The sequence below is a fragment of the Gorilla gorilla genome, chromosome 20 (genome assembly GCF_029281585.2).
Source record: "Gorilla gorilla gorilla isolate KB3781 chromosome 20, NHGRI_mGorGor1-v2.1_pri, whole genome shotgun sequence".
Lineage (NCBI taxonomy): Eukaryota > Metazoa > Chordata > Mammalia > Primates > Hominidae > Gorilla > Gorilla gorilla.
The window spans coordinates 52,445,017-52,471,753 of NC_073244.2; the positions used below are offsets into that span (position 1 = coordinate 52,445,017).

The following is a 26,737-nucleotide window of genomic DNA, read 5'->3' on the forward strand; positions in this document are numbered from 1 at the left end:
GGTCAGCACGTGGGGGGGTGGGGAAAGCGAGAAGGAGGTTCCCGGCAACAGATGGCACAGGCAGGGCTGAGGCTTTCAGACAAGGGGGTGTAGGGGGGCTGGCCATCTGCACCTGGAGGCCGCTGGCGAGCTCCTCCCCCTCTCCCCCCAACCCTCGCGCAGAGAAAAGAGCTGGGGGAAGGGGAGGGCTGCTTTTATTCCGATTGAAGATTCAGCTCCCCCCCACCCCGCACCCCTACCTCTCCAACACACTGAGAGGCTGGAACCCGGGAGAAGGCAGCTGTTGGAGGAGCGAGGGAGGCAGAGGTGAGGACTGCCTCCAGGACCATCTCGCCTTCCACGGGAGGCTTGAGGCAGAGGTGAGGGCTCCCCCTGATGAGTCCGATCTGCATAACGACATGCAGCGGCCCAAGGCTCCCTCAAATGTTGGCAAAGATAAGTTAACCGCTTCCCTGGCTTAGTTTTCGGATACCCACTTTCGAGTGGGGAGGTGCAGGATCTAGGGCACGAAGTTGGGAGTTCCCCAGCCCCAGGGATCCTGAGCTCCTGGGCCAAGGAGGAGAGCCAGGCAAGACTGGGAAGCCCAAGGGGGCTCCTCTGACCCAGGGCAGACGGGGAAGGGATAAGAGGCACTACAGCAGGGTATGGCCTGCTCTGGGGACTGAATCCCCCATGGAGGCTGTCATGAGGGATCCACCCAGGAGTCCCCTTTGGTGGGGAGGCTGCCGGCAGTGGCTGCGTCTGGCTGGCGACTGGCCCAGTAGCGGTGGTAGGTGTCCTGGAAGAGGTCCCTGCAGGCGATGTGGGCTCGGAGGTGGGCACAGGCCAGGAAAGCCCCTGCCAGCTTGCGGTGCAGGGCATAGGTCTCCTCGGGTGGGGGACAGAGCCGGTGCCGCAGCAGCACCGGGATGAGGTCCTGTATGCGGCGGGCCGTTTCCCCCGACCCAAAGTCATAAGGGCCCTGGGTGGCGAAAGGCTCCCCCAGGATCATCACTGCCTCCACGTGGGCGTCGGAGAATGCCTGGGAGTGGGGGTGGGGGGAGAGCAAAGGCAGCCAGTGTGGACATAGAGCCCTCTGCGTAACCCAGAAACAACATGTAGCCTCCACTCCCTCCAGTCTCCACCATCAACACAAGCCCCGACTCTCCCAAGAGTGAGCAGCTTCCGCTCCTTCCAGAGCCTGGACTAGACAAGCAGTTGCCTATTCCCCGAGTAAGCACCCCTCACTTCCCTGCAGAGCCTCCAACAGACAAGTAGCCCTCTACTCTCTCTACAACAGAGAAGCGGCCTTCGCCCCTCCTGAACAGATCCACGGTGCCCATGTTCCCAGGGTTCCTGAGAAGTCAGGCAGCCGCCTCCCCCCACTCCTCCCCAAAGTCCCCAGCATGGATAAGCATCCCTCCTAGAGTCCCCCACTCCCCAGGTATAGACACACAGCCTCCATTCTCCCTAGTGGAGACAAGCCCCTCCTAGAGTCCCCCAGTCCCCGGGTATCGACATGCCCCATCACCTACTTGAGTTCCTCAGTGGAGATAAGCAGCCCCCCACTGCACCCCACCAACAGACACCAGCCCCTTTCTCCCCCAGTGTCTCCCCACCTTGGTTTCAAAGCCTGTGAGGAATTTGAGGTCCCTGGACTTCTGCAGGACACAGTCTCTGTCTCCATCAGCTGCAGCCTTCACCACCTGGGGAGACGGGTGGGAGTTAGAGGGACAAAGGCCGGGGCTCAAGGGGGCTCTGGAGAAGAGGAGCTGGAAGCCTGGGCCTCCCATGTACCCACCTCCATTCTCATCTGCCTGGGCCCTCCCTCACCTGGAAGCTTCCTGCTCCCAACTTTGCCTGTCTGTGACTCCCTTAAAGACTGTTCCAGAGCCTGGGAGTGGAGGTGGTTAGGGATCCTGCCCACCTAGCCGGCAATGTGGGGCCTGCCCGGGAACTGCCACAGTGAAACAGTGCAAGGAACAAGTGTCAGGGCTGCTGGTGAGTCCAAACACTCAACTGGACAGGTATGAACGTGACCCAGAACTGCATCCAAAGTTGCCAGGGGCCATCTCTCTGTCTCCCACACTGGACTTTGAGCCCCGTGAGAGCAAGGATCCCAGTTGGGTTTAGTCGCACGGGGCACAGGGTCTGGTGCTCAGGAGGCCCTGGGTGAACCTTGCTTTAGCAAATGAGCGTGTGGAGCAGAGCAGCTCTCCAGCCATGAGCTCACACACACAGGGCAGGAGTTGTGGGCATGGAGAGATGCCCAGCTGGGGCCAGCTGGCTAGGCTTCCGTCCCAGCTGTGCCACCTGCCGGCCTGTTGGGCCTCCACTTTCTCATCTGTGAAGTGGGGATGCCAAAAGTGCCTTCCTCATGGGGCTGTTGGGAGGATAAAGAAGGTGATGCCTGTGGCGTGCCTGGTGCTGTGTCTCATGCAGGAAGCACCGTAAATACTATAATCTACCATTATTAAGAGGTGGGCACGGGGGTCCCTATTTCACAGAAGGGGAAGCAGACCTGGAGTAGGGAGTGGAACCTGGGTCACACCACTCACTACTGGGTTGCCCTTTTTTGTGAGGAGGGGGATTCGGGATTAATTCCATTCCCTCTCTGCTCCCCCTGCCCGAGCCTGTCTGGCCATCTGTCAGGCCTGTGGTCCTCAGAAGCCAGGGCTTTTATAAAGTGGCAAAGGCTGCAGGCCTGGGTGGGAGGGGAGGGTGTCAGTGGGGAGCAGAAGGGCCTCAGCTTTGTGCCTCAGTGGCCGGCAGAGAGGGCCCCAAGGGGCCTGTGTGTAAGGGGTTATCACCTCCTCTTCCTGTTCCTGTCTCAGAGGTGGCCCCACCAGTCCCCAGACCAGATCGCTAGACACCTCTGTCCCCAACTTCTAGCCCATCTGCTCCCACGGACTGCCAGCTGGGCATCTCCCAGCCACCCCTCTGCCCGTCTCCACAGCTGCCCTGGGCTCCCACCCCCAGGCTTAGAGACCACTTCTTATTCAGAGGGAGTTTTCAAATTCTGACTGCATCCCTTCCCTGCTCAAATCTTTTCCACGGCTCCGCAGGGCACCTGGATACAGTACGAGCTGTAGAGCGCAGCCTCTAAAATCCACAGTGATTTGCTGCAGCCTCGTCACTGTGCTGCCCCCCGACCTGCCCTCCCAGTCAGAATGGGAGCTTCCTTTGGGTCCTCTAGGGCCTTACTACTACCAGTGTGGTCCCCATACGGGTAGCCCTGGCCTCACATGGGTGCGTGTCAGAACATAGCATCTTACGCCCACCTCCAGACCAGAATCTGCACCTGCACAGGATCGCCAGGCTTCACATGCACATCCAAGTCTGAGAAATGCTGCTCTAATGGGAATGTCCCTTATCACTGCCTCGCCTTGGCACATGTTGTCTATCTGAAATACCCTCCGAGCCTTTTCCCAGTTGGCCCCCCTCATCCCTCAGGTCTCAACACTGACACTCCCTCCTCCGGGAAGCCCTCCTTGGCTCCCCAGGCTGGCTCAGGCTCCTCCTCTGGGCTCACAGTCCCCTGCGCTTCCCCCATCCCAGCCCTGTCCATGCTAGGTCCTCACTGTCGCCTCACTGACTATGAGTTCTGTGAGGAGGGGCCTAGGCTGGGCCCAGGTCACTGCTGTGTCTCCAGCTTTGCCTAGAATAGAGCTGGGCACAGAGGAGGGGTCAGAAAACGTTTAGATTGGCTGGGCAGGAGGGCTCATGCCTGTAATCCCAGCACTTTGGGAGGCCAAGGCAGGAGGATCACCTGAGGTCAGGAGTTTGAGACCAGCCTGGGCAACATGGTGAAACCCCATCTCTACTAAAAATACAAAAATTAGCCGGGCGTGGTGGCACGTGCCTGTAATCCCAGCTACTCGAGAAGCTGAGGCAGGAGAATGGCTTGAACCCAGGAGGTGGAGGTTGTGGGGAGCCAAGATCGCGCCACTGCACTCCAGCCTGGGCGACAGAGCAAGACTCTGTCTCAATTAAAAAAAAAAAGAAAAGAAAAGAAAAAAAAGGAAAAGAAAACGTTTAGATTGATGGCTACATGATTAGAGGACCCAGGGCAAATGTCCAATCTCAACAACGAATGAAATGGTGTTCTCTGCAGCCTCTAAGACAAACTGACCCCACTGGGTGGGAGAGACGAGCCAAGTACGTGAGGAAACACCTCCTGTAGACAGAGTTGCCCCCAGGGACACACACCTGGGCTGGACACCAGGGCCCTGGACAGCATGGGGTCTGGAGAGGTGACAAGATGGTCACTGTGGGCCTTTCTCTTAGGAGGGAGCTGGGCAGTGGTTGGAAGCTTGGGCTCTGGACCTGGACCACCTGAATTTGAATCCCAAGTCTGCTGTGATCTTGGGCAGGTGACTTAACCCCTCCAGGACCCAGTTACTTCATCTGGCCTAAAACGGGCCTAAAAACGGTCCTTTTCACATTGTGTTGCTGTGTGGTTTATATCGGTTACTATACGTAAGCACTAAAGATGGAGCCTGACATATTAAGTGCTTGGTGTGTGCTAGTTGCTACGAGTATTACTATTATTTATTATTTCTTAATTCCAGAAACTGCATTTCTCCTTCTTACTCCTCTGCCTCAGTATATGCCTTGAGCCTCAGCCTTTCAGAGGCCCTGGGGTCTGGGGGAGACTCACCTCGATGTAATGGTCTGTGAACTCTGTCCCAAACTCCCGGCTTGCACCAAAGTCCAGCAGGGTCACCTGGAAGCAAGGAATGGTGAAAGGAATGCTGGGATCCCATTCACACCCTCACTGTCTATTGGGGCAGCCAGGATCTGTCTCCCTCCCCACCACCCTGCCCGCTCCTGCCAGAGTCCCTGCCTGGCTGCCTCACTGGGCTCCTGGCCTCATCTCCACATTTCCAACCAACCCCCTAGCTGAAGGCTTTTTTTTTTTTTTTAGTTCTAATTGTTTATGCAATAACAAATTTTAGACCCAGAAAAAAAATCCAGAGAATAATAAAAGATATAGAAAAGTAAAATGAATACTCACAAATCCCGCCACCCAGCCTAAAATATAAAATACTCCCCATCCGGCCACGCGTGGTGGCTCACACCTGTAACCCTAGCACTTTAGGAGGCCAAGGTGGGTGGATCATGAGGTCAGGAGTTTGAGACCAGCCTGGCCATCATGGTGAAATCCCGTCTCTACTAAAAATACAAAAATTAGCCAGGTGCGGTGGTGCGTGCCTGTAATCCCAGCTACTCGGGAGGCTGAGGAAGGAGAATGGCTTGAACCTGGGAGGTGGAGGTTGCAGTGAGCCGAGATTGTGCTATTGTACTCCAGCCTGGGCAACAGAGTGAGACTCCGTCTCAAAAAAAAAAAAAAAATACTCCCCATCCACGTGGAGCCTCCTGTGTATCCCGCCCTGATCACACCTCCCCCAGGTCCCCAGGGTCACCTCTTTCCTACAATCATTATTAAATTATTTCCTGAAATTCTCATTTATGCATTTCTGTATTTTCTATGTATGTGTACAGCTGTAAACAATCTAGAGTAATGGTGTGCATATTTTCAAACTTCACAGAAGTGGTATTTACTATCGTTCTCCTGCAACTTGTGCTTTTTGCCCAGCATGGTTTTGTGATTTATCCCTGTTGCCATGTGTCGCTCCACCTCAGTCACTCATTTCACACTGCTGTGTAAGGACTTCGTTGTGTGAATCTATCACAGTGCATTTATCTGGCTGAGGAATACTGTGGTTGTTTCTGATTTTTTTTCCTTCTTTTTAAATATGTTTATTAGTTGTAAACTCTGTTCTGACATTTTTTTTTTTTTTTGAGACAGGGTCTTGATCTGTTGCCCACGCTGGAGTGCAGTGGCACGACCATGGCTTACTACAGCCTCAAACTCCCACGCTCAAGTGATCCTCCTGCCTCAGCCTCCTGGGTAGCTGGGACCACAGGTGCACCCCACCACACCTGGCTAAGTTTGAAACATTTTTTGTAGAGATAGGGTTTCACTATGTTGCCCAAACTGGTCTCGAACTACTGGGCTCCAGTGATCCTCCCGCCTCAGCCTCCCAAAATGCAGAGATTACATTAGTGAGTCATCTCACCTGGCCTGTTTCTAATTTTTGTGCTCAATGAACACCTGTAAGAATGTTTCTAGGGCAGTAGAGTTTGAACTGACCACAACCCACAGTAAGAAATTGTTTCTACTGGTGGCTGGGCGTGATGGCTCACACCTGTAATCCCAGCATTTTGGGAGGCTGAGGCGGGCGGATCACCTGAGGTCAGGAGTTCAAGATCAGCCTGGCCAACATGGTGAAACCCCACCTATACTAAAAATACAAAATTAGCTGGGTGTGGTGGCGCACGCCTGTAGTCCCAGCTAGTTGGGAGGCTGAGGCAGGAGAATCACTTGAACCCAGGAGGTGGAGGTTGCAGTGAGTCGAGATTGTGCCACTGCACTCCAGCCTCCATTCTCAACAAGAGCAAAACTCTATCTCTAAACAAATAAATAAATAAAATTATATATATATATACACACAGAGAGAGAGAGAGAGAGAGAGAGAGAGAGAGTTTCTACTGGGCGTTCATGCAAATGCACACATAAACGTCAAACAAAAGTGTCCCAAGGCCAGGCGCAATGGCTCATGGCTGTAATCCCAACACTTCGGGAGGCCAAGGCAGGCGGATCACCTGAGGTCAGGAGTTCGAGACCAGCCTGGCCAACATGGTGAAACCCCATCTCTACTAAAAATACAAAAATTAGCTGGGCGTGGTGGCAGGCACCTGTAATCCCAGCTACTTGGGAGGCTGAGGCAGGAGAATTGCTTGAACCTGGGAGGCGGAGGTTGCAGTGAGCTGAGATCACACCACTGCACTCCAGCCTGGGTGATAAGAGCGAGACTTCATCTCGGAAAAAAAAAAAAAAAAGTGTCCCAAAATAATATGGATCCCTCCAATCTGTGACATACTGACACCATCTATTCCATAAAAAAAAAAAAGTGCTGGTGGATCATGAGGTCAGGAGTTCAAGACTAGCCTGGCCAAAATGGTGAAACCTCATCTCTACTAAAGATACAAAAAATTAGCCAAGCGTGGTGGCGGGCACCTGTAATCCCAGCTACTTGGGAGGCTGAGGTGGGAGAATTTCTTGAACCCCAGAGGCAGAGGCTTCAGTGAGCTGAGATCGTGCCATTGCACTCCAGCCTGGGCAACAAGAGCAAAACTCTGTCTCAAAAAAAAAAAAAGTCCTGTTGGAAACCAATAAATTGATGTCAGGACTCCTATCACTTGGCGTTGGGTAAACATATCCCTGGGGTATGAACCTAGGAGGGGACACAGGGTGTATGCACATTGTGGAGAAAGAAGGGGCAAGGGACTAGGGCTGGAGACTCCGTGGGGCCACAGGATGCTCAGCAAAGGGTTCAGACTTGATTCTGAGGGGGCTGTGAAGCTGTAGGAGGGATATCTTGACCAGATTTGTGCTTTAGAAAGACCCCTCTGGGGACAAAATGGGGATAGACCACTTTGGAAAACAGTTGGCAACCCCTGATAAAGGTAATGATGTATCCACCAACACTCAAGTCTGCAGGTCCAAACCTTCACTACAGGTCTTTGTACACCCCCTGCCCTCTGCTGGGAACACTCTGCTCTCTGGGTGGTTGTCTCCTTTTCCCCTGTCCCATCTCAGCCTTTTTTTTTTTTTTTTTAAATAGAGCCCAGGCTGGTTTTAAATTCCTGGCCTCAAGGGGTCCTCCTGCCTCAGCATCCCAAAGTGCTGGAATTACAGGCATGAGCCACCATGCTCAGCCTCTGGTCTCAGCTTTTTTTTTTTTTCCTTTGGTGAGACAGAGTCTCGCCCTGTCACCCAGGTTGGAGTGCAGTGGCATGATCTTGGTTCACTGCAGCCTCGACCTCCTGGGCTCAAGCATTCCTCCCACCTCAGCCTCTCAGTGGTCCCAGCTTTAATGGCACTTGCTTTAAGAAGCCTCCCTTAATCCCTGCTCACCCCACAGTGAGTCAGGCACTTTCCCTGGGATCCCATAACTTCCTGTGCCTCCCCCAACTCCAGCCCCCACCCCTCTGCCTGTGCCTCCCCCATCCCGGTCCTGACCCATCTGGCCTGTGCTCCTCATTGTGGTTGGTACGAACCACTCTAGGTCATCGCTGTGTGGTGCCAGGTCCCCCCACTGGACTGGGCACTCTGAGAATGCAAGGGTCAGGGATGTCTTTTTATTGCTGTCAAGAGGCAGGGGCAGGTGATGGTGTGTTCTGTATGGATGACGAGTGTGGTAGTGATGGCTAACTGTCTTCCAAAAGCTGTACTTCCCCTCTGTGCTGTCACATTGCCACCAGGAACCACTGCCTAGCCAGGGACTCCATTTTCCAGCATGCCTTGCACCTAGGCAGGCTATGTCACTAGCTCTCACTGATGGAATGGCAACGGAAGTGCTATGTCCATTGCCCCAGGATGAGCTTAGTGTATTTAGCCTGGGCATTACTTTTTCCACTTCTGGCCAAAGCAGTTAGGCAGGGGGCTACCCTCAACCTCTCTTACCCTTTCCTTGGGAAGCAGAGCGTTGCAAGGCCCCAGGGATGGCAAAACCACAAAAGGGAAGGAGCTGGGTCCCTGAATCACCACTTGGAAAAGGGCCACCCCTGCCTATTGTGGGGGTAATCAACTGCTATTTTGTTGAGCTACCGAAATATCAAGGAATATTTGTTACAACAGCAAATGCACCCAGACACACATCACTAGGAACCAACCTGGTGGCTGGAGGCGTCATACAGGAAGTTGGCCCAGTTGGGGTCAGTCTGCATGAATCGGAACTCAAACAGCTCCCGCAGACACAGCTTCAGGAGCTGGAAGCAAATCTGGGGTGGGGAGAAGAATTAACAGGCATCTCAGTGTGATCTCCCTTGTGGTGCCACTTCTGGCCTGGAGAGGGACCATGAGCCTGGCCCACCCGCCCTGGGGCCATGCCCTTCCCACTGTGCCACCAGACGGCATACCTGGTTCCGCAGGTCCTGGCTCAGGCCCCGGCACTGGTCCAGGGGGACCCCTCCAGCCAGCTCCATGCCCAGCACCCGTGTCGTGCACAGCTCCTTAACCACGGCTGGGACCCGGAAGAAGGGGTCATTTGCCAGCAGCTGCCTGGGGCAGAAGGAAAGGGAGGAAGGGGACTTCGTGCTTCAGGCTTGTGACCCAGCTTGAGACCTCCTCCTTGTGCTCTCAGAAGTCCTCCATGAACAGTCTGCGCCATGCCCTCCCTCCTGCCCATCTCTTGCTGCTGTCTGCCCTGGGTGATGACCAACACCTGGCTGGACTGAGATTTAACAAGTACCTCCAAGGTGCCTACTCTGCACCTGCCTCTCAACTGGGTGCTGCTGGAAACCCAGTCACCACTTCCCTACCTGAAACCCTTCTATCACTTCTGGTTGCCCCAGAAGGATGAGTTCAGGTGTATTTCAGCCTTTGCACTACTTTTTTCATTAATTTATTAATTCATTCATCCCAAAAGTAGTCACTGGTATCAAAATCTGTGAAGTCTATAGTGATACCCATGGGTCAGTCCTTGCAATCACTACTCTGAACACAGGTAAATAGCGGGAAAGAATCTTCTGTGTCCATCCTTGTGCTAAATGATGCTGGGGACAGAGCAGTGAATGAACCAGTCCCTGGACCTGACCCCCAACCCCGAGACCACACTCTCACAAACAGACGGATTATAGATTGAGGTAAGTGTGTTGGCTGGGTGCAGTGGCTTACACCTGTAATCTCAGCAGTTTCAGACACCGAGGTGGGAGAATCGCTTGAGCCCAGGAGTTCAAGACCAGCCTGGGCAACATGGTGAAACCTCGTCTTTACGAAAAACTACAAAAATTAGCTGGGTGTGGTGGCCTGCGCCTATGGTCCCAGCTACTCAGGAGGCTGAGGTGGGAAAATCACTTGAGCCTAGGAGGTCGAGGCTGGAGTGAGCTGTGATCTCACCACTGTATTCCAGCCTGGAAAACAGAGCGAGACCCTGTCTCAAAAAAATAAAAGAAGTATGTCTATGTAAGATTTGGGAGGCAGAGAATATGAGCAAGGTCTCTGGTTGAGGATCCGTGGGATGGCTGGAGGAGAGTGAGGGAGAACAGGAGGGTGGTGTGGGGCTTTATCCTAAGGGCACCCGGGAATCCTGTGGGGGACGGGGGGTCTCTGGCCCATCACCCCACTTCACACTCTCTTCCTTGAGCTCCTGCTTTGGGGTTTGTATTTTTGTCCTTGTTGATAAAAATCTCTGATGTTTGAACTGCTCCTCATGAACCGGAGCCATGTGGGGCATTTAATCGGCACACTCCCCTTTCATCCTCACTCCACAGTGAGGGGATGCTCTCTGGAGGCCACTGTACAGATTGTATGGATGCAGGCCACGCAACCTGTTAAGGGCTGACCCAGGATTTCATCCTGCATCTGAGTCTAGGGTGTGTGCCTCTAACCACTGCCTTCTACTGAGCTTTCACTCTCTGTCTACAGAGCTTGGCACGTTTTAGGCTGTCAATAAATGTGTGAGCCACACTGTGAAGGACCCCACTGAGGTGCCATTAATTGCTACACATCAGGATGCTTCCAAGATATAACCACATTGTTCCACGTAGCCATAGTTCATGCATTTTCACTGCTACGTAATATTCCACAGATGAATATACCGTTGCTTATTTGTCCACCCTGCTGGATAAACTTGATGGATATGGGTTGTTTCCAGTTTGGGGCTGTTGCAGACAAGCGTTCTAGAATAGTCTGATGGTGGATACTGGCAAAAGGGTCCCTAGAGTGTTCAGCAGGGAGGGCAATCGTTGGCTTGCAGAGTTCTTGAATATAAGGGCTTATGTGATGATGCCAACCTGTTCTCAAAATGCTTCTACCACCTTCTCCCACAACCCGCAGTGCAGAAGGGATGCTGTGGAGCCCACTCTCTCTACCTCCCAGTGCTGTGGGCTCCTTGCTCTCCGTCAGTCCAGCAGAGGTAAGAGTGTGTCATTGTGTAATTAAGTGCCTGTGTCGGACCACAGTGGATATGCGGCCCATCTGACACAGGAGAAGACTGCCGCTTGGGAAGTGACCTGCCCAAGCTCACAGAGGACAAAGGGGGTAAGCGAAGTGATGGATGAGTGGACGGATGGATGAACAATGATTGAAAGAAAGAGAGAGTTTGCCCTACCCCACAGCTCCAGCTGCCAGAAGCTGAGGGGGCAGCTACTTCCCACCCAGCCTGGGAGGGAGGGAAGGAGGGAAGCTCAGGGCACTCAGCTCACCTGAAATTCTGGGCACAAGCCGCCTCACGACGGTAGTCACACTCCCAAGCCAGCTCCTGCTGCAAGGCCTGCAGGCTCTGCTCGGCAAACAGGCCTGCGGGGGAGGTGTGTCAGCAAGGGAAGGGCCCCGAGCGCCCACTGGTGGATGCCTTCTCCTGCCAACCCTCCCTCTCCTGTCTCCCGCGCTGTCCCTCGCAGCTCCTACTCTAGGCCTGTGACCCACATCTGTCCCTCTCCTGTCTCCCACGCAGCTCCTGCTCCGCGCCTCTGACCTGCATCTGTCCCTCTCCTGTCTCCCCCGCTGCCCCTTGCAGCTCCTGCTCCAGGCCTCTGACCTGCATCGTATCATCTGTCTACACATTTCCCTCGTCCTTCATAGCACCGCAGGGTTCCCCGGGGTCTTCCGAAGCCTTTTCTAGGCTCTGTCTCTTGCGCGTGCCTGCACCCCAGTCACGCTCGCCCCTATTCTGTCTCCTTTTCATACTGACTCTCATGTTGCTCACTGCCTCTGAATCTCACTTCTGGGCCTGGCTTTCCCTCTCCCTCTCCGTCTCTTACACAAACACAACCCACCCTCCTTTCTCTAGGCGCCTCCTCACGTGCCATCCCCAGGACTGTCCTTTTCTGCTCTGCCGCACCTACAATCCCGCTCCCTGCATGCACACCCTCTGAGAGTCTGCTGCTGTATCTTGGCCCTGGGCTCCCGTCTCTCTAAGGCTCTGTTAAAATCCGTAAGGCTTTTCCCACACCTGCTCATGCTCCCTGGGCTCTCCCCGCCTTGGTGTCCTTTCTGTCTCTGACATTCCCGCTCACAATGCCAGCACACCCTGCCCGTGCTCTCCTCTGGGCTCCCCCTCCTGCTTTCTCTCTCTGGGCATAGCCCCTTTGGGAGGTCAGCAGAGGAGTGGGTGGGCGCCTCACCCGCGGGCAGGGCCGCGCTCATCTTGAGTACCACCAGCAGGTTCTGGACATCGCTCTGAATGCTCTGGGCTATGCCGGGGTACTGTAAAGGGAGAACGGAGGGAGAGAAGGTGGGAGTCACTTCTCTGGGCTAGCAGGGTGCCCGCCCCTACCCTGCCCAGCCTCCCCTCTCACCTGGATCTTCACGGCCACCTCCGTCCCGTCCCTCAGCAGGCCCTGGTGCACCTGCCCAATTGAGGCAGCGGCAAAGGGCACCTCCTCCAAGGAGGCCACCTTGGCCTGCCAGTCCCTGCCGAGCTCCTCTTCAAGAACTCTCTGCGGGGAGTAGTCACAGCCATCATCATTGTGGCAGAGTTCATTCCCCAGGCTGAGTGCTTTACGTGTTGATAACCCCAGCACTCACCACAGGCAGGGCCCTGGGCTAAGTTCTTGGCTGCCACCCCCTTTGCAGATGAGGAAACTGAGGCTCAGAGAGAGCTCCCTTGTGCAAGTGACTAGCCAGGCACTGGCAGACTGTGAGGCTCAGCCTAGCCTGTGTCCCCTGAACCTGGACTTCCTGGGCTGTTGTGGGGATTGCTATTATTTATAGTTAAGACTCATAACAATCCTTTTTTTTTTTTTTTTTTTGAGACAGGGTCTTATTCTGTAGCCCAGGCTGGAGTGTAGTGGCACCCTCACGGCTCACTGCAGCATCAACCTCCCGAGCTCAAGCCATCCTCCTGCCTCCTGAATAGCTGGGACTACAGATACGTGCCACTGTGCCCAGCTAATTATTACTGTTATTATATTTAGTAGAGACAAGGTCTCACTATGTTGCCCAGGGTGGTCTGGAAGTCCTGAGCTCAAACGATCCTCCCGCCTCAGCCTCCCAAAGTGCTGGGATTACAGGCATGAGCCATTACACGTGGCCAACCATCCTTTATTATGCTCTTATATGTTATTATTAACTCACAGTTAATGTGATCAAGAAGAGCTAAAATTTACAATGGGCTTCCTGCGGGCCAGGTCCTATTCAGAGTGGCCCAGAGAGAGGCAGTACCTGCCTGGGGCCGCATGGCGAATAAGCAGAACAGGGATGGGAGAGCAGGTGGGTGGCGGAATCCTGGATTCCATGCCTTACCCAGTTATTAGAACAGCTCATGTCCTGGGCACTTACTTGGCGCCAGGCGCCTTGCCAACCTATTACAGACACGATCTCCTTTAATTAAAAAAACAGTAATAATCACAGCTAACACCTGCATGTTGCTCATGGTGAATCAGGGGCCGTTCTCAGTGCTCAGTGTATACTGATTTATGTGACCCTATGATGTGGGTGTGGCTGTCACTATCGTCATTTCCCAGGGAAGGGAACTGAAGCACAGAGAGGTCAGGCTGCTGTTCCCTCTTTTAATCACCACAGCAATGCTAGGAGGTGTGTACTCTGGTGATCCCCATTTTACAGATGGGGAAAGTGAGGCTCAGAGGCAGGGAGTGGGGCAGTGAGGCCAGGAGGGTCAGGCAGGTCAGAGGAGATGGAGCCTGCCTCCCTCACCGCCCTCCCCCACTGGGCACTCACCAGCATCTGCCAGCGGGGCATGAAGTCGGCGCTCTGGCGGACCCGCTCAAAGATGCGCTGCAGCTGAGGGCTGATGAAGCTGTTGTCTTGGGAGACAGTGGAACGAGGGGGGAAGTAAGCGAAGAGGTGAGGAGGGACCCCGTGTGAGTATCTGAAGTTGGGGCCTGTTGTGGGTAGGGCTGGGGTGGAAGGGAGGTCAGGGGTCAGGAGTCGAGGGTCATGCTGTACCCTGGATGCTGAGCATCTGGCCAACCTTGAGGGCGGCCCCTCGAACTGTACATAAGGTCTGCACAATCCGCTCGGCATTGGCCTCCGACAGGAAGGGGCTGGAGTCCAGCCCAGAACCACCCTCTGGGGAGAGAACAACCATTAGAATTATAACCACAAATATCATCACTGCGGCCAGGCCCGGCGGCCCACGCCTGTAATCCCAGCACTTTGGGAGACCCAGGTGGGATGAACACAGGAGTCTGAGACCAGTCTGCGCAACAGTGACATCCTTTCTCTATTAAAAAAAATATAGGAATGGCTAAAACGAAATACGGAGGCCAGGCTTGTTGGCTCGCGCCTATAATCCCAACACTTTGGGAGGTCAATGCAGGAGGATGGCTTGAATCAAGGAGTTCCAGACCAGCCTGGATAACAAAGCAAGACCCTGTCTTTAATTAGCTGGGTGTATGGTGGCATGTGCCTGTAGTCCCAGCTACTCAGGAGGCTGAGGCAGGAGGATTGCTTGAGCCCTGGAGGTTGAGGCTGCAATGAGCTGTGATTGCACCATTGCACTCCAGCCTGGGCAACCAAGCAATACCCTGTCTCAAAAAAAAAAAAAAAGAAAAGAAAGAAAGAGAAATAAACATAAGTTAAAACAAATTGCAGGAGAGTCAAAGAGTAACTACTACAGTATTGAATAGATGAGCTATCACTACACACAACAGCCCAGGTGGGTCTCAAAAATGTAATGCTGAGTGAAAGCAGCCGGGTGCATGAAATCATCACCCAGTTATACTGATATAAAGAGCAAAACAAGGCCAAACAAATCCAGAGTCCAGGAGCCAAGACAGAGGTCACCCTTGGTGAGGGGAGTGACCAGGTGGGGACATGAGAAGGGCAACGATTCTCGAAATGTGGGCCAGGGACCCCTGAGGGTCCCTGAGACCATTCAGAGGGGTCTGAGAGATCAAACTATTTTTATCATAACATTAAGATGTTATTTTCCCTTTTCTGCTCTCATGCGTCTAAGAACATTCACTGGAGTTCTCCAGAGGCTCCAGGACATGTGAAGACACCATCAGACTGACAGCTGATGGAATGTGTACGTGTGTACTCTTGTGTTTTAAAAATATCTCCGTATTTTTGTTGTGTTTTTGAGACAGTGTCTCACTCTATCACCCAGGCTGGAGTGCAGCGGCGCAATCATGACTCACTGCAACCTCCTGGGCCCAAGTGATCCTCCTGCCTTAACCTCCTGAGTAGCTGGGACTACAGGTATGCACCACCATGCTTGGCTAATATTTTTACTTTCTGTAAAAATGGGGCCTCGCTATGTCACTCAGACTGGTCTCAAATTCCTGACCTCAAGGGATCCTCCCGCCCCAGCTTCCCAAAGTGTTGGGATTACAGGCGTAAGCCACCGCACCTGGCCTAAAAATTTCTCAGTTTTAATTTCTAATATGGTAGACATTGATAACTATAATCCACATAAATAAGCTCTTTGGGGGCTCATTCTAACAGTTTTATTGAGAAATAATTCACATACTGTTATAATTCACCATTTAAGTTATATAATTCAATGATTATTAGTATATTCACAGAGTTGTGCAAGCATCACCAGAATCAATTTTAGGACAGTTACACCACTCAAAAAAGAAACCAGGCCGGGAGTGCTGGCTCATGCCTGTAATCCCAGCACTTTGGAACGTCGGGGCGGGATCACTTGAGTTCATGAGTTTGAGACCAGCCTGGACAATATGGTAAAACCCTGTTTCTACAAAAAATACAAAAATTAGCCGGGCATGGTGGTGCACGCCTATAGTCCCAGCTACTCAGGAGGCTGAGGCAGGAAGATCACTTGGACCCAGGAGGTAGAGGTTACAGTGAGCCGTGATCCCGCCACTGCACTCCAGCCTGGGTGACAGAGTGAGACCTTGTCTCAAAAAAAGAAAAAAAAAAAGAAACCCTATACCCATTAGCAGTCACTCTTCATTTCCCCCAATCTCCCCAGGCCTTGACAACCACTAATCTACTTTATGTCCCTACAGATTTTCCTATTTTGTACATTTCATATTATTGGAATCATTCAATATGTGGTTTTTCTGTGTGTGGTTGCTTTCACTTAGTGTTTTTTTTTTTTTTGAAACAGTATCTCGCTCTGTCTCCAAGGCTGGAGTACAATGGCATGATCTTGGTTCACTGCAACCTCCGCCTCCCTGGTTCAAGCAATTCTCCTGCCTTAGCCCCCCACCCAAGTAGCTGGGGTTACAGGCACCCACCACCACATCCAGCTAATTTTTTGTATTTTTAGTAGAATCAGGATTTCGCCATATTGGACAGGCTGGTCTTGAACTCCTCACCTCAGGTGATCCACCTGCCTTGGCCTGCCAAAGTGCTGGGATTACAGGCGTGAGCCACCGCAACCGGCCTCACTTAGTGTTTTCAAGATTCATCTACATTGCAGCATGTGTCAGCCGTTCATTCCTTTTTATGGCTGGATAATATTCCATCGTATGCCTATCACATTTTATTCATCCATTCATCAGTTTTAAGGGTGTGCAGCGATCCTGAGACCAAGAAGTTTGAGAGCAGCTATTCTAGGGTTTCTTACTCTGGGTACGGACAAATGTACTTTGTGAAAATGCACCAAGCCATACACTTACAGGTATGTGTACCTGGGTTTATATGCAAATTACATTTCAGCTTTGGCAAAGCATTTATTTTTCTTTTTTTAATATGAACACTTTATTAATTTATGTGTCATCTTTGCACAGAGGCCGTGCTAATTTTCTCTGTCTCATTCCAATTTTTATTTATATGTGATGCTGAAGCAAGCACAGCACAACAAAGCAATTCTTAAGCCTTTATTAATTTTGAAGGCCAGTTGTGGTGGCTCACAGCTGTAATCCCAGCACTTTAGGAGGCCAGGGTAAGAGGATCTCTTGAGCCCAGAAGTTCAAAGCTGCAGTGAGCCATGATTGCACCACTGTACTCCAGCCTGGGTGACAGCAAGACTCTATCTCTTAAAATAAAATTTAAAATAAAATAAAATTTTATTGAGCTCATTATTGAGCTGTTCCAGGCAGAATCCTAAGTGTCTTTGTGGATTCTCTGGCTGAATGCCCACAATCACACCAGGAAGTAGAATTAGCAATCCTTTAATTTTCAAGGTGAGAAAGCAAGAGACTCAAAGAGGTGCAGCACCTATCCCTGGGTCACATAGCATGGAAGTGGCAGAGTGGGGTGTAGACTCAGGCTGGTCCTACCCAAACCCTAATCCTCCACCTACCCTCAACTTTTTATTTTGAAAAAAATATCCAGGCTGGGTGTGGTGGCTCATGCCTGTAATCCCAGCACTTTGGGAGGCTGAGCAGGGAGGATCACTTGAGGCTAGGAGTTCCAGACCGGCCTGGGCAACATGGCAAAACCTTCTCTCTACAAAAAATACAAAAAATTAGCCGGGCGTGGTGGCAGGTGTCTATAATCCCAGCTACGCAGGAGGCTGAGGTGGGAGGATCACCTGAGCCCGGGAAGTCAAGGCTGCAGTGAGCCATGATCGTACCACTGCATTCCAGCCTGGGTGACACAGCAAGACCCTGTCTCCAAAAAAAAAGACAGAAAAAAATCCAAACAGAAAAGTTGCATGCATAATATCGTGAGCACCTGCACACCCGCACACCCTCCACCTCGATTCAACATGGTACCATTCTGCTTCGTCTGCTTTATCTGTGCGTGTACCCACACACTTGCTATTATTATTTTTTGCTGACCCACTTGCATGTAGTTGCACTTAAGCTTTGCTAAGAATAAGGATATTCCCCTACACAATCACAGTACCATAATCACATGTAAGAAAATTAACACCGATTCCTTAACATCTGCCATCCAGTCCATATTCAGATTTTCCATTTGTCTCCAAAAAGTCTTTCATGGCTGTTTTTTCCAAACTGATATGCAATCATGGTTCAGATGCTCCATTTGTCAAATAATGTCTCTTTCAACTGTTTTTAATCTGGAATATCCACCCCCACTTGTTTCAAGACATTGACTTGTTGAGGGAACCTCCACCTACCCTCAACTTTTTATTTTATTTTTTATAACGGCAAATGCTACACATCTAATTCCATCTCTGATGTACACAGACCCTCGCTGGCACTTCTATTTTCAGCTTTCTGCTCCTGCTCCAAGTTAGGAACTCCCAATGGCTTAAATGTTTTCTCAGATAATCTAATATGTGGCTGGGCACAGTGGCTCATGCTATAATCCCAGCACTTTGGGAGGCCAAGGCGGGTGGATCACGAGGTCAGGAGTTGAAGACCAGCCTGGCCAATATGGTGAAACCGTCTCTACTAAAAATACAAAAATTAACCAAGCGTGGTGGCATGCGCCTATAATCCCAGCTACTTGGGAGGCTGAGGCAGGAGAATTGCTTAAACCGGGGAGGTGGAGGTTGCAGTGAGCCAAGACTGCGCCATTGTTCTCCAGCCTGAGCGACAGAGTGAGACTCCATCTCAAATTAAAAAAAAAAAAAATCTAATATGCTTCTCTTAATCATGACCCTGATAGTGGTTTAGGCCTGTTCAAAGCACTTCACAATGACTCTAAGAGGTGGGTAAATTATCACCACCTCCATCTTCCAGATGAGGAAACTGGAGCTCAGAGGGGTGAAGTCACTTGCCCCAGGTCACACAGCAAAGCCAGGATCTGAACCCAGGCAGTGTGGCTCACTCACCTGACTGCAGACGACCTCCTGGCATGGACTTCTTAGCCATCTCGGCCAGTACTCCTAGCCCCAAGCCCACAGCCAGTCCTGGAGTGCAAGAGAAGAACATGAGTGCCTGTTTGCCTGGGGTGCCCCCAGCCTAACCCACTCTCCTTTCTCAGTTTTTCTCCAAGAATGCTTGTCTCCCAACTCTTTTTATTTTTTATTTTGTTTGAGACGGAGTCTTGCTCTGTTGCCCAGGCTGGAGTGTGGTGGCACAATCTTGGTTCACTGCAACCTCCACCTCCCGGGTTCAAGCGATTCTCCTGCCTCAGCCTCCCGAGTAGCTGGGATTACAGGCACACGCCCACCACGCCTGGCTAAATTTTTTTTTGTATTTTTAGTGGAGACGGGGTTTCACCGTGTTGGCCAGGCTGGTCTCGAACTCCTGACCTCAGGTGATCCTCCCGCCTTGGCCTCCCAAAGTGCTGGGATTATAGGCATGAGACACCGCACTCGGTCTTGTCTCCCAATTCTTTGTATCTGTTTCCAAAGCAGTCTCTGACTCTGTTCCTGCATGGGGCTCCCTTTAAGGTGCAGCTTCCTCTTTCTTTAACCCTTTCTCCATGTCTCTGTCTCCCTCCCAGCAGTTCTCAGCCCTGGCTGCACATTCCAGTTACCAGAGGAGCTCCGGTAAATATAATGCCCAGACTCCACTCCCAAAATTCTGATTAAATTGGCCTGAGACATGGGAATTTGTGTTTTGTTAAAAAGCACCTCAGATAATTCTAATGTGCGATCAAGGTTAAGAAGGCCCCTCGGCCGGGCACAGTGGCTCATGCCTGTGATCCCAGCACTTTGGGAGGCCGAGGTGGGCAGATCATCTGAAGTCAGGAGTTTGAGACCAGCCTGGCCAACGTGGAGAAACCCTGTCTCTACTAAAAATACAAAATCAGCCGGGCGTGGTGGCGCATGCCTGTAACCCCAGCTACTCAAGAGGCTGAGGCAGGAGAATCGCTTGAACCTGGGAGACAGAGGTTGCGGTGAGCCGAGATCACACCACTGCACTCCAGCCTGGGAAACAAGAGAGAAACTCCGTCTCAAAAAAAAAAAAAAGAAGGCCCCGAAACAATTGTCCCAGGTCCCTCTGTCTTCTGGTGACTCTTCTTTCTCTGTCCACACCTCCTCTTCTTTATGCTTATCTCTTTTTCTTTTTAGAGACAGGGTCTCACTCTGTCGCCCAGGCTGGAGTGCAATGGCACCATCATAACTCACTGCAGCCTCAAATTCCTGGGCTCAAGTGATCCTCTTCCCTCAGCCTCCTGAGTAGCTGAGACCGCACGTGCATACCACCATGCTCACCTAATTTTTTATTGAGACAGGGTCTCACTATGTTGCCCAGGCTGGTCTGGAACTCCAGAACTCACGTGATCCTCCTGCCTCGGCCTCCCAAAGTGCTGGGATTACAGGTGTGGGCTACCAGGCTTGACCTCTCCTTTTCTAAGCCAGTTATTTCTGCATCTCTTGCCTTCTCCCCATTTGTCCTATCTATCTAGATCTCTTTCTCTCTTTTCCTCCCTTTGATGTTATCTCTCCATCTCTGATTTCCTCTGCTACCTCTCCTCTTGTCCCTAAAGACGTCTCGGGTGTCTCTCCTTCTTTTGTTGTCACCATCTCTGTCAATTACCATATCTGGCATTTTCTGTGTCCTTTCTACATGTCAGGGGCTGTTCCCAGTGCCTTCTAATTTTTGTCCTTACATGAGGTCTCCACCTTCATAAAATGTATTTTACAGAAAACTTCCATTTTACAGAAAAGGAAATTGAGGTTCAGAGAAGTGAAGTAATTTGCCCAGAGTCACGTCACAAAGCGAGGACACAGAAGAGTCATCCCTTAATCTCTGGGCAGCCTGGTGCCAAAGCTCTAACCAGTGCCTTTGACTGCCTCTGCAGACTGTGAATCTATCTATGTATATATATATAGATTTTTTTTTTGAGACAGAGTTTCACTCTTGCTGCCCAGGCTGGAGTGCAATGGTGCGATCTCGGTTCACTGCAATCTCTAACTCCTGGGTACAAGCGAGTGAATCTGTATTTTTAAAACTTGAACCAGGCGGGGCATGGTAGCTCACGCCTATAATCCCAGCACTTTGGGAGGCTGAGGCAGGTGGATCACGAGGTGCGGAGTTCGAGATCAGCTTGACCAACATGGTGGAACCCCATCTCTACTAAAAATACAGAAATTAGCGGTCAGGCACAGTGGCTCACGTCTGTAATCCTGGCACTTTAGGAGGCCAAGGCAGGTGGATCACGAGGTCAGGAGATCAAGACCATCCTGGCCAACATGGTGAAACCCTGTCTCCCTAAGAAAAAAAAAAAGTTGGACATGCTGGCGTGCACCTGTAACCCCCGCTACTCAGGAGGCTGAGGCAGGAGAATTGCTTGAACCTGGGAGGTGGAGGTTGCAGTGAGCTGAGATCATGCTACTGCACTCCAGTCTGGGTGACAGAGCAAGACTCCATCTCAAAAAAAAAAAAAAAAAAAAAAACTTGAACCATGATCAGCAATAAGAAGACATTTACGTTATAACCAGTGCAGACCAAGGTATATGTTTCATGAAACAAGACTTTCCCTTGCTCTACAGGTGCATGCATATTTTCTGTCCTATTCTTCTTTTTAAATGCTGGTTGCAAGCCACTAAATTATTTCATGTGACTTGCACGACATCCGGCTGTGTAACCCAAAGTCAAGTTACCTCCCCTTTGTTAGCCTCAATGTCCTCATGTACGGAATAGAACACTCATTGATTCAGTGCAGCATGTGTGTATATGGGACACTGCACATTACAGGTTCTCAGTAAATGTTATTATGGCCAGGAGCAGTGGCTCATGCATAGAACCCCAGCACTTCGGGAGGCCGAGGCAGGAGGATCGCTTGAGACCAACTTGGGCAACACAGGGAGACCCTATCTCTACAAAAAAATATTTTTTAAATTACCCAGGCCAGGCACAGTGGCTTCCCGGGCACCATGGCTCACATCTGTAAATCCCAACACTTTGGGAGGCCGAGGTGGGTGGATCACTTGAGGTCAGGAGTTCAAGACCAGCCTGGCCAACATGGTGAAATTCTGTCTCTACTAAAAGTACAAAAATTAGCCAGGCGGCCAGGTGTGGTGGCTCACGCCTGTAATCCCAGCACTTGGGAAGGCCGAGGCAGGCGGATCACAAAGCGAGGACATAGCAGAGTCATCCCTTGAACCCTGGGCAGCCTGGTGCCAAAGCTCTACCACTGCCTGACGAACATGGTGAAACCCCGTCACTACTAAAAATACAAAAATTAGCCGGGTGTGGTGGATGCATGCCTGTAATCCCAGCTACTTGGGAGGCTGAGGCAGGAGAATCGGCTTGAACCCGGGAGGTGGAGGTTGCAGTGAGCCAAGATGGCGCCACTGCACTCCAGCCTGGGTGACAGAGGGAGACTCCGTCTCAAAAAAAAAAAAAAAAATAGCCAGGCATGGTGGCAGGCACCTGTAATCCCAGCTACTCAGGAGGCTGTGGCAGGAGAATTGCTTGAATGTAGGAGGCAGAGGTTGCAATGAGCCAAGACGGTGCCACTGCACTCCAGCCTGGGCAACAGAGTGAGACTCTGTCTCAAAGGAAAAAAAAAAAAAAATTACCCGGGTGGATGGTGCACAACTGTAGTCCCAGCTACTCAGGAGGCTGAGGCGAGAGAATTGCTTGAGCCCAGAAGTTTGAGGCTGCAGTGATCGTGCCACTGCACTCCAGCCTGGGTGACAAAGTGAGACTCTGTCTCAAAAAAACAAACAAAAAAAAATTATCATTTATGTTCCTCTCGATTTCTCTTGGCTTTGCAGGCCCTTGCCTTTGTCTCTCTTTTTTTGTCTCTCTCTCTCTTTCCTGTCTCTGATTCATCCTCTCCCTTGCTTCAATCTGTAAATGTTGCCCTTTCTAATTGAGGTCACACCAAGATCCCCCAAAGTCACACCTACCCCCAAAGTTGGCCAAGCGGCTGATGCGGGAGGCAGGCACCTTTCGTTCTCGAGAGCGGTCACTCAGCTGGGAAATGGGGACAAGGTCTGAGGGTGGGAAAGTGGGCATCATGGCCAGAGAGTGCAGCCACTCTGCCACCACACCCTTCCCCAAGCTCAGGGGGCCAGCAGTATTCGTGGGGTGTTGCTGGGTGGGTGGGGGTAATGATACCTGGGGCCGGGGTGTCTTCCTGGGACGGGCCTCCCGAGCCCTGCGAATGTCCTCCTCACCCAGGCCTCTCCCAGGCCCATCCTGGTAAAACTTTTGGGCCCAAGAACCTCCACATGGTCCCTGCAAGAGATATACTTTGATAAGGGAGGGAGGACATGGGATCACCTGGCCCTTCTGGACCCCTCCTGTCCTTTTACCCTCTGAAGTCTCCCTCAGCCTCTTCCCCTTGGGGACCTGCTCCCTAGCCTCTTACCCAGCGGTGGGGCCCAGGCCCCAGGGCCCCACAAGGCTGACCAACAGTCTGGCCCAGCTGTCCACCGGTCCCCCGAAGTAGGCCCCCCACCTTCAGCCACATTGCCTGGAGGAGAAGAGGAGGGATTATTCAGGTGGGAGTTGCCTGGCTTCTTGGCCAGGCCCCCATGTTCCTCTGTGTCCACCCTCTCTCATTCCCACTCACTAAATACTTCCTCCACTATTAATAGATTCCCACAGTTTCTCCTGGTTCTCCCCTGGTTGCTAGGAACCCTTAGCTCTTCCTGCACGCCTCCCAAAACCCACTTTCCCCCCTCTCCCAACCCTCGCCGTTGCTAGGGTCCGCCCCCGTTACTAGACACCCACAGTTCCTCAGGGGCTACCTCTCCACTTCTCTGAAACCCCCCTCGTTGCTATGCACCGCCTTCCCCTCTGTTGGCCCTGTAGGCACCCGCAATTCCTCCGGTGTCCCCCCGCCTGATCCCCACCCCGTTACTGGGCACCTCCCCCCGTTGCTAAGCACCCACTGCTCTCAGCCTCTGAGTCCGCAACCTGCTGGGGCCCTCCTGTGCTTCCGGGAGCCTCTGTATGCCCGCCCCCTTCGGCCAGCCAACCAATGGCGCGGCAGCAACTCGCTGACTGGCACGGAGTTTCTCCATCTGTGCGCGGGGGAAGGGGCCAGGAGAGAGGCCCGAGCGATGGAGCCGGGAATTAAGGTGGGCATCGCGGGCCCATCTGGGGGGATTGCTGAGGCATCGCGGGAGCGCAAGCGTGCCCTGTCTGCCCTTCCACTCACCTCAAAGTGCCTTGTACGCGACAGACCCTTCTGTTCCCTACACTTTCTTGCAAAGTCTCCCTTACAAACCTGACGCCTCTCTTCTGCACGAATATCTTGCCAACCCCCCTTCTTATTTTTACCCCTGGCAGGCTCAACACAATTCCTTTGAATACACATTCTTCCCAGCAAACATTTCCCTTGCACATGGAGCCCCTCCACTTTGCACAAACACCCACATTCTGGCACCCAACCTCCTTCCTTGCGCATATAAATCCCTTGCCTTGCTTGCCAACTGTTTCCCGCTCACGCCTTCAACTCTCTCGTGTACATACCCTCCCCCCCACTTGCACACTGAGTCTCTGTTCCCTCACACACCCTGTTCTCTCCGCTCCCCGCCCACCTGCGGAATGGTGCGACTGGGAGCCCTCTGCTTCCTGTAGGCCTGACATTTCCCAGAACACACTCAGCCAAGATTCCCAGTGCTGAGTCAGGAACCTTGGCATCCCAGAAAACCACCTCCCATCCTATCTTTCTTTCTCTCTCTCTCTGTGTGTGTGTGTGTGTGTGTGTGTGTGTGTGTGCGCGCGCGCGCGTTGGAAAGCCTGCTCTCCCCACAACAGGCTGACTCACCCACTTTTCACAGTCTGGAATAGAAGCATCTGGTTGGGGCATCTTTCCCACCACTGGGAGAGGGAGGGATGCCGATGCTTCCCCCACAGAACCCCGCTGCCCCAACCCCTCTTGTCGGGAATCAGGCCTCTTTGTCTCTATTCCCGTACTGTGTGACCTCAGAAAAGCCCTCATCCCTCTCTGGACTTCTCCTTCCCAACCTGTATGAGGTACTAGGTGGGCTCCTGCCTTCGATTTCTCTCATTGGTCTGTGAAAAGGTGACTCATTTTAGAGCCTTGGACCTGTGCCCAATGTCTCCCCCAGTTGACTCAATTTCAAGACAAACTACCTCCTCTCCCCCTTCAGACGTGAACGGCTGACTCAGGAGCTGGGTGGCAGCTCAGCCTTGGGGGCAAAATATATCAAAATCACCTAGGACAATAAATAATCCTACTGGGCTACAACTGACAGTGCCAGGCCCGGGGCCACATGCTTCACATACATGAGATCATGTCAGATAGCCCCGTAGCTGCAAGCAAAGGGTAGAGGCCGGCAGATCTCTAAGCCTCTGTTCTCATGTGTAAAATGGAGCCCTGGCATCCCTATTGTTCAGCCTTGGAGAATGAACTGAAATCGTGTCAGGGTCTGATACAGAACAAGTACTCTATACATGAGAGAGATTTCTTACGGAAAATCCAATGGAGCGTAAGTCATTTGCTCAGGGTAGCGGAGCTGGGAACTGGCAGAGGAAGGTCTCGAACCCACACCCGTGGGAACTCCAAGTCTGAAAGTCCATCCCGCCCCTGCGTGAAGAATGGGCGCGCGGCTGGACTCGTCACCGGGGGTTTTAGGGAAGGTTGAACTTGTCATTCAACCGTGTAGGGAGGGTGGTTTAGTCACAGGGGTGGAGGGAGGGGGCCCACTGGCGCGCCACCAGGACCCCAGTGCCCTAGATGCATACCTGGCCGCGCTTCGGATGCTCAGAGGCAAACCCCCTCCCCTTGGGAGGCGGAGTCGGACGAGGCTCCGTCTCGTTCCGTTCCGTCACGTCCGGTGGGGCGGGGCTTCGGGGCTTTCCCCTTTGAGGGGAGTATCGGTTAACCCTTGCGCGGCGGGGCGGGCTGGAGCTCCGCGGGCCGGAACCCGGGAGTCGGGGCTCCCCAGCCACACCCCTCGCGGGATTTAAAGGGATAGGAGGGGCCGGGTCGGCCGAAGCCCGAAGCGAAGGAGCGGGCATGAGGCGCTGCCCGTGCCGTGGGAGCCTGAGCGAGGCGGAGGCCGGGGCTCTGCCCGCGGCGGCCCGCATGGGACTGGAGGCGCCGCGAGGAGGGCGGCGGCGGCAGCCGGGACAGCAGCGACCTGGGCCCGGCGCAGGGGCCCCGGCGGGGCGGCCGGAGGGGGGCGGGCCCTGGGCCCGGACAGAGGGGTCCAGCCTCCACAGCGAGCCTGAGAGGGCCTGCCGCGGGCCTGCGCCGGGGACAGAGAGTCCGCAGGCAGAATTCTGGACAGACGGACAGACTGAGCCCGCGGCAGCTGGCCTTGGAGTAGAGACCGAGAGGCCCAAGCAAAAGACGGAGCCAGACAGGTCCAGCCTCCGGACGCATCCAGAAAGGAGCTGGTCAGAGCTGGAGACGACTTGTCTTTGGACGGAGACCGGGACAGATGGCCTTTGGACTGATCCGCACAGGTCCGACCTCCAGTTTCAGCCCGAGGAGGCCAGCCCCTGGACACAGCCAGGGGTTGATGGGCCCTGGACAGAGCTGGAAACAAATGGGTCACAGACTCAGCCAGAGAGGGTCAAGTCCTGGGCTGATAACCTCTGGACCCACCAGAACAGTTCCAACCTCCAGACTCACCCAGAAGGAGCCTGTCCCTCAAAAGAGCCAAGTGCTGATGGCTCCTGGAAAGAATTGTATACCGATGGCTCCAGGACACAACAGGATATTGAAGGTCCCTGGACAGAGCCATATACTGATGGCTCCCAGAAAAAACAGGATACTGAAGCAGCCAGGAAACAGCCTGGCACTGGTGGTTTCCAAATACAACAGGATACTGATGGCTCCTGGACACAACCTAGCACTGACGGTTCCCAGACAGCACCTGGGACAGACTGCCTCTTGGGAGAGCCTGAGGATGGCCCATTAGAGGAACCAGAGCCTGGGGAATTGGTGACTCACCTGTACTCTCACCTGAAGTGTAGCCCCCTGTGCCCTGTGCCCCGCCTCATCATCACCCCT

The 26,737-nt window shown here is 52.8% G+C and overlaps 1 protein-coding gene and 1 non-coding gene across 10 annotated transcripts; both read right to left on the bottom strand.

Moving 5' to 3' along the window:
- Nucleotides 1-177: 177 nt before the first annotated feature.
- On the bottom strand, nt 178-26,257 carry COQ8B (coenzyme Q8B). 9 transcript variants are annotated; one of them, XM_055369474.2, is made up of 16 exons: nt 25,462-25,480; nt 25,189-25,303; nt 23,114-23,218; nt 22,861-22,980; nt 22,650-22,716; nt 18,672-18,749; nt 13,958-14,080; nt 13,730-13,815; nt 12,349-12,489; nt 12,175-12,256; nt 11,254-11,347; nt 8,968-9,109; nt 8,722-8,829; nt 4,640-4,705; nt 1,599-1,685; nt 178-1,021 (listed from the first exon to the last, which is right to left on the bottom strand). In XM_055369474.2, exons 3-16 carry the CDS (start codon nt 23,213-23,215, stop codon nt 683-685), a joined length of 1,635 nt encoding a protein of 544 aa, XP_055225449.1. In that variant the 5' UTR covers nt 23,216-23,218; nt 25,189-25,303; nt 25,462-25,480; the 3' UTR covers nt 178-682. The 9 variants fall into 9 exon arrangements, with proteins under 9 accessions (XP_055225449.1, XP_055225442.2, XP_055225448.1 ...); XM_055369467.2 differs by lacking the exon at nt 25,189-25,303 and having other exon boundaries at nt 25,462-26,257; XM_055369473.2 differs by having other exon boundaries at nt 25,189-25,492.
- On the bottom strand, nt 16,669-16,777 carry LOC115932947 (U6 spliceosomal RNA). The gene has a single exon (XR_004069036.1). It is a non-coding gene; the product is annotated as a U6 spliceosomal RNA (small nuclear RNA).
- Nucleotides 26,258-26,737: the final 480 nt, after the last annotated feature.